Below are 7,016 nucleotides of genomic sequence, written 5' to 3'. Positions count from 1 at the left end.
TATACAATTACAGAAAGAAAAACAGAGAGAGAGAGAGAGAATTTCTAGAAACACACAACTCCGTTATTAATCGCAAAATATACCGGCCGACACAAATGCAAATTGCAATCCAACATGGCGCGTCTCGCAAACTGACTTCAAAATGTATTGAAGAATATCGACATCTCGATTCTCGAGATATCGATATTGAAATCGCACTGTAGTATACCAGTGATACCAACTGAAGAAATTGAGAATGCGGCGTGCTTGAGAACATAACCTATCGCGACCTGTCACAATAAATAATAAACAAACACATAATAGATATTCAAATAAAACAAAAATAATACGTATCAAATTTTATCTTTTACATACATCATTAATGCAATAACATTTATGTAAAAAAAGTTATTCTTGAAGTTCTGATATAACATAATGAGCGAACAGAACGAACTTATCGTTTGTGTGCCAGGTACTTGAATTTCTATTTGCAATTATTTAAATTTAATAATTTTGGAAAAGCTTGTGTTAAGTCAAATTTTCAAAATCTTTTAAAGGGCAAAGATTATGTGCAGCTGACAAAATAGCTGGACCAGGAACGTACGAGCAGCAAGGTTACATCTATTCGAAGCTCGCCGGTGTTGTAAAATTAACGACAAATGACAAAGTAAGTTTTGCACGATTTTTTAATTGTGCATAAAAAGAGAAAAAAATTGGTAAATGTTTTTTTTTTTTTTTACAGACGTGTACAATTGAGGTGCGTGGTATAACAGAGCAAAGTATCGTTCCCGCACCAGGAGACATAGTGACCGCTATGGTTACCTTAGTTAATCATAGATTTTGCAAATGTAGTATCAAGTGCGTAGGTGATATAGTATTAACAAGACCTTACAGGGGGATTTTAAGAAAAGAAGATGTCAAAGCACTTGAAAAAGATAAAATAGAAATGTACAAGTGCTATCGACCTGGAGATATTATTCTTGCAAGAGTTGTATCCTTTAAACTTTTATTTTACAAAATATTATATATTTATATAATAATATTGTGTTTTTACTTAGAATTGTTGCTCATAATTTTTCCTATAGTTTTAAACAGATGCCAATGACAGAAGCACATACTTATCAGTTGAGTACAGCTGAAAATGAACTAGGAGTAGTTATAGCTCATAGTGAAGAAGGTACCTCTTATATATATTTTTTCTGGAAATATATACGTATGTATATATACATATATCTCATTGTGTAATATAACACAATTTTTTTTTATACAGGGGTAACTATGGTACCAATCAGTTGGACTCAAATGCAATGTCCAAAATCCTTAAGCAAAGAATACCGAAAAGTCGCTAAAGTTGTACCCGAACACATTGTGGCAGAACACAATGATCAGTAAATTATTATACTTTAGTTTTGTACCAATCTTTATAGCGTATAGTTTTCTCGAATTCACTGTAAATGTTGAAAATCATTAAAGAGCAATATAATACAGATAATTGGACTCACTAATTTTGCTACTAATAAACTTTCATCTTCCAATTCAGATATATACTTTATTTTGTCGTTTATCTGGTTTATTCAACATTATTTGAAACGTACACATAATACTATATGTACATATAACACTATAAATAACATATATCAAGAATTTTCCTTTCAGCAATATTTTGTCCGCAAAGTACATACTCGTACATTCAAAGATAATAAATAAACTAATGTTTTATAATAGATAATTATAATACAATAATATTGAAGTATTTATTTAATCATTTAGTCAACTTACTAAAATTAAATAATTTTAAACTTAATTAAAATAATTATAATAACTGTTTGTCCATAAATATTACTAATCTGAAGATAGGATCCGTTAGTTTAAGTCAAAAGTATCTGCCTCTGTCTAAAATATATTTTCACTTATGTATATAACGTAGTCGGTTTTTTTTAAAACATGTAAATTGTGTAACTTGATTTGCTTTGCCTGAAACTCTTTTTATGCAATTGAATTTACAACAAAATACGTCGAATATTTAATTTAAAGTTTTATTCTTGGAAAATTGTTACAATGTTTATGACTAAACTAACATTATACATTATGTTTCAAAAAAAACCAATAAAAAATATTAAATAATAATATTAATATGTGTGTAAGTACACGATATGTACCTATTATTAAATAAAACTTTCAATTGTGCATATTTATGTAAAACTAGAATCAGATTTTGAAATAACTATCAAGATCCTAATCGTATCAGAATACTATAATACTTCATAATCTGTTTCTTGCGCGAAGTATTTAATGAGCTTCAAACACATCATCTTTTTATAAAATACTTTTACTTTGCAAGATGATATACGTCATCCATGATTTGAGCATGACTAAACGTGTTTATTGTTTTATGCTTCGGAGTGTGTAGGTAATCCACTTGTGTATCCCAATTCTCTTTGTTTTGCAGTTACAAGATTTTTTGCAGTAACGATAATAACCTGTCACATATTACAAATTTTTTCACCTATTTTATAGTTTTATAATTTATAAATTATGTTTCTAGTTGATTCGATAATTCTGCTTACCTAGTTTTTATACAGCTCTCTTCAAAATAAAATTACTAAATATTTCTATCTACTTGGAAAGTTTATTTTGTATAATAATATGTTACTTATTCTGAATTTATAAAAATGGCCATAATAGCGACAAATGGCTCTATAATGGTTATAATGACCTTCATACTGACGTACAGACACTGCAACAATTTACATTATACCTTATGTTACAAATTTCTTATCTTTTTAAACATAATTTTCTTTTTCTTTTATCAGCAACCATTATCATTTGTAAATTTGGAATACATATTTTAATTATTATATTTATAGCGCGCGATAAAATATTATTTTTCTATACCAAATATGGATTTTGTAACTTTTGCTCAACTTAGTATATTACATTTACGTTTTTAAGATTTTATATATGCAATTGTTTTCTTATGTTCTTTTAGTTATACCTTTGATTAAAGAATTTAAGAGATAATTTCTTTTCGTTGTAATTTCTGGATTTGCAAATAGTAGTGAAATTTGATTTCGAAGTAAATATATCCACTAGTATCTTTTTACTATCAAACTCAAGAGTTAAAGGAATGTTTTTATAGACAGTGTCGACTGACAAAGTTGTCACTTCGAATTCTGGAAGTACCTAAAAAAGGAAATTAATTAATTAGATCAAAGTTTTCTTGTAAGTCTTCTGACAATGATATGTTAAAATAACAAACATTGAGTTATTTTTGCATAAGCAATATATGTATTAGACATATACATCTAGGCATAATCTATTCGACAAATTTAGCGTTTTAGAAAAACTATACTAACCTTATCGAGTAGATATACGCTTAAAAACTTAGATGCGCCAGATAGCCAAGAGGAAGACCAATATAATGTGTGTGTTGTACGAAGAATCCATTGATATGCTAGGTAATGTGCTATGAAGCGCGCTACACTCAATTTTTTCACAACTGAAGATTGGTCGTCAATGAAGAATGTGTCTAGTAGGCTGAAACAGTGTTAAAAACAATCTTAATCGTTCCTAAATTATTGTACTTGTTTTATGTATTAGTTACAATAAAAAATAAAGCAGTTATCTCAATACGTGAATATGTTCTAATGGTCGAATATTTGGTAAAGTACATATTAGATATGTAAATATTAATTATAACACATTTCAATATTTAAATGTTTTTTAGCACATAGTTGTAGTTATCAGTTTATCGATCTTATATTTTTGTATATAAATACTATGTTATTGTCCGTAATATCGGTTGATGGTAAAATAATTGGTAAAAGTGTAAAAAAATTTAAATTAACACACAAATCGTACCTTTATCTTTACACCAAATTACTAAATGTCGAGCTAGTTTTACTTATATTTATTTCACATAAATACAAAAATTTACATATTTTATATTATACGTACCAAATAACCAAATACCGTATTTCAAACACTGAGTATTAAAGTACTTGCGATACGCATATTACCTATGAACAACAAAAGCATGAGTTGTAATGGTTTTCTCTTCTTCAAGACCAGAAACAGCGATGTAATTTGTTTCCTCAACTTTGCATTGGTCGTGTATATTTTGTTCCTTTAATTTTTTTATCATTTTCATCGTAAACTCTTTTGCAACATTGAATTGGATCTGAGGTACAGATTTATGTGACCACATTGTAACATCCTGATCATGATTATACACGTCGTGCTTGGGCATTACAACTATGGCTATGCAATATGGGGATACGGGAGGAGTAGATTTGAAAGTCGTCCAAACTAGTGATGTCGACAGAAAATTCGTGACGTCATTCCCGTATTGCTCCGACATATAAACTTTTGAATTTGATAAAGCCATATAGTCCGCAGGATGCCTTATGGAAATATTAAAAACTGACTTGAAACGCGAATTGTTCCAACACGGAAAAATTGCTTGAGGGCCAGTTTTGTGAGTTCGTGTTGCTATCATCCATCTATTAATATTTATAACAAAAAAAAACAAATATAGATGTTTCATGCATAAAATTGTGTTGTAACATAAAATTTGTTAATAAATGTAATATAGTTTTATCGAAGACTGTACGACTATTTGAAAATGTTCCTAAGTTTTGAAAAATTTTGATCAAAATTTACAAATAAATTTTAGTCAATCTGATCAAAAAAAAAATTTGCAAAATTTGTAATTTAGTGAATAATCATTAATTAATAAATGTGACTTAATGAGGAAACATGGATTAGAACTCTATAGGTGTATGATTTTCAGCTAAAGTAAAGAAAAATAGTTTTTTTCATACAATCTTCTAACAACAACAGGTAAAATAAACAAGCGGTGTGTAAGACAGCTTCTTGCTAACCAGCTAATTTTCACAACTAAAAATCATACACGCTTACAGAGTCCATCGCTTTCGACGCGCTCATATTCACATATATTGCGAATTTTTCAAAATGGTAGGTACATGACTTTTCTTTTCAGGTTGACCCAAGCTATTTCTCGGCTGTGTCATACTTTTTCACATATTTTGTACATAAGCTCAATCTGACTTACTTATATCACTTTAAGTTGCACTCGAGTAGCTTACTACTCGAGACAGTTATTTTATGTCTGCTGTTTCTACATTTTGTCATGTATAATAGTAATTGTAAACGATACAATTGTGAACTTGTAAACCATAAAATACTAAATATTTTTACTAAGTAAATAAGAGTTTTACTTACCTTTTATTTCCATCGTCGGAAATAGAAGTTCGAAGAAAGCCATCCTTTTCCAAATTGGTAGTAAAATAACCAAAATAGTGTATTTCTAAAACATAATATCCATATTCTATCGTTTTGTCAAAAACTAGGCTAAAAATTTCCGAGTGAGAATCAAAACGGACGTCTTTTACTTTATAAGTTGCATTTATGTATTCATACGGCCTAGTACGGTCTAATGAAGATAATGTTTTATTTATTGACTCTATTTTCCACAATATGGCGTTGTGTATTTTAGCCACGGCTGAGTGAAAACCTATTGTCTGCTTTTCCTCTTCAATACGAATAAGGATTTGGCAATGACCTCTAAAGATATTTGTTTCTATTTCTGGTTTTAAAAGGATTTCGTAAAATAGAGGTGTTATGTTATATATGCCCAGTTCTTTATAATTAGTTTGCGCTTCTACGAGACAAAGTAGACTGTTACTTAGCAATAATTGTAGGAAAACCATGATAACTCTTCCTGTATGCATCTATAAACAGAAGTTTTATAAATTACAGAAAAAACAAAAACAAAACGCATCGCAAAATTACTACTATAAAAACATGAAGAAAATAGTAAGAACCACAGTGAATGTTAGGAAAAATAATATAAAGTATGAGAGAGTGAAAGAGAGATTAAAATGAATAAAATATTTACAAATTGTTTAATGGTTGCTTTTATATACCATAATGATTGCGAAATAGTGAGAAATGTACAGCAGTAGCTAACGTATCTACACTCACCTTAATTACGGATTTTCGTCGTAATGAACTTTTATATCTTAGATCCTTCTAGGAAAGGTCGACTGAAAAGTTTGAAACTTTTGCTTGAAACGGAACCTCTGCAAAAAAAATTCAAACAAATATTTATCCGAAAATTTGTATTTGCGTTTTGTATGTGTCATACTGTGAAGTGTAAGTGATATGCTTCTAAGATATCTTTGGAATTCTGAGAATCAAATATTTTCAGACCTAAGTGTATATGAATTATTTTCACATCCGTTTGACCTCGGTAATATTGTATATGTTTTTATTCTTCAAAGACACTTTTTATATGTTTGTACGTTATACGTATATATTCTACGTCATAAAATTTTCACTGTCACCGACACTGTCGAGAAGACCAGAGAAATCTTTAGCAATAATTAAAATTGATTATTGTTATTGCATACTTATTTTCTATTTTTCTATTCAATTTGAGAACAATATTTTATTATATCAGTCTTTGTTAAAAACACAGGCATCATTAAAATAACTGCAAGTTATGTCGATATTGTGTTTGAAACAAACTTTATCGCGGTAAAATAACTTCTAGCAAAAGAAAAAAAAGATGAAATTCATAAACTATTCACTAAACAGAACAACGTGACAACAATATCTTTGTTAATTATTTTCGTTTTTAGTCAAGAAATCAATGACTTACATAAATTATATACAAAATATTAAAAAATATCTATCAATATATGTTTTCCTACTCTATAAATATTTTTTAATTTTGATATAAACGTTATCGCTCTTTATATAAGTATTTTGCTAACTGAAACAAATTTCGTTCAACAGTAATTTTATCTTGCTTATTAAATATATCATAAATTGTTTTTCTAGAGAAAATCGATGTTATTGTTGAATATACATAATAGTTGTATTTTATATGCACAGTGTAACTGAATTATTGCAAAATGTTTTATCAAAAGACGTTGATATAACAGACTACTTACATCGCTACTTGTGCCTGATGTGTACCTGTGCCGTTTCACAGATTCGTCGGAACTGAA

At 28.7% G+C, this 7,016-nt stretch overlaps 2 protein-coding genes across 3 annotated transcripts; one reads left to right on the top strand and one right to left on the bottom strand.

The window, feature by feature from the left end:
- The first annotated feature begins 245 nt into the window (after nt 1-245).
- LOC109857122 (exosome complex component CSL4) lies at nt 246-1,518 on the top strand. Its single transcript, XM_020433128.1, has 5 exons — nt 246-451; nt 537-646; nt 722-970; nt 1,075-1,156; nt 1,250-1,518. Exons 1-5 carry the CDS (start codon nt 415-417, stop codon nt 1,369-1,371), a joined length of 600 nt encoding a protein of 199 aa, XP_020288717.1. The 5' UTR covers nt 246-414; the 3' UTR covers nt 1,372-1,518.
- A 627-nt stretch (nt 1,519-2,145) lies between these two features.
- On the bottom strand, nt 2,146-7,016 carry LOC109857118 (aminopeptidase M1-D-like). 2 transcript variants are annotated; one of them, XM_020433124.1, is made up of 9 exons: nt 6,960-6,998; nt 6,214-6,352; nt 5,986-6,083; nt 5,224-5,732; nt 3,999-4,481; nt 3,336-3,516; nt 2,975-3,162; nt 2,547-2,716; nt 2,146-2,459 (listed from the first exon to the last, which is right to left on the bottom strand). In XM_020433124.1, exons 4-8 carry the CDS (start codon nt 5,730-5,732, stop codon nt 2,698-2,700), a joined length of 1,380 nt encoding a protein of 459 aa, XP_020288713.1. In that variant the 5' UTR covers nt 5,986-6,083; nt 6,214-6,352; nt 6,960-6,998; the 3' UTR covers nt 2,146-2,459; nt 2,547-2,697. The 2 variants fall into 2 exon arrangements, with proteins under 2 accessions (XP_020288713.1, XP_020288714.1); XM_020433125.1 differs by lacking the exon at nt 6,214-6,352 and having other exon boundaries at nt 6,960-7,016.

The sequence above is a fragment of the Pseudomyrmex gracilis genome, unplaced genomic scaffold (genome assembly GCF_002006095.1).
Source record: "Pseudomyrmex gracilis isolate BER0280 unplaced genomic scaffold, ASM200609v1 scaffold_144, whole genome shotgun sequence".
Classification (NCBI taxonomy): domain Eukaryota; kingdom Metazoa; phylum Arthropoda; class Insecta; order Hymenoptera; family Formicidae; genus Pseudomyrmex; species Pseudomyrmex gracilis.
Note: the sequence above shows the minus strand (reverse complement) of the source record. Positions and strands in the feature narration are given on the sequence as shown.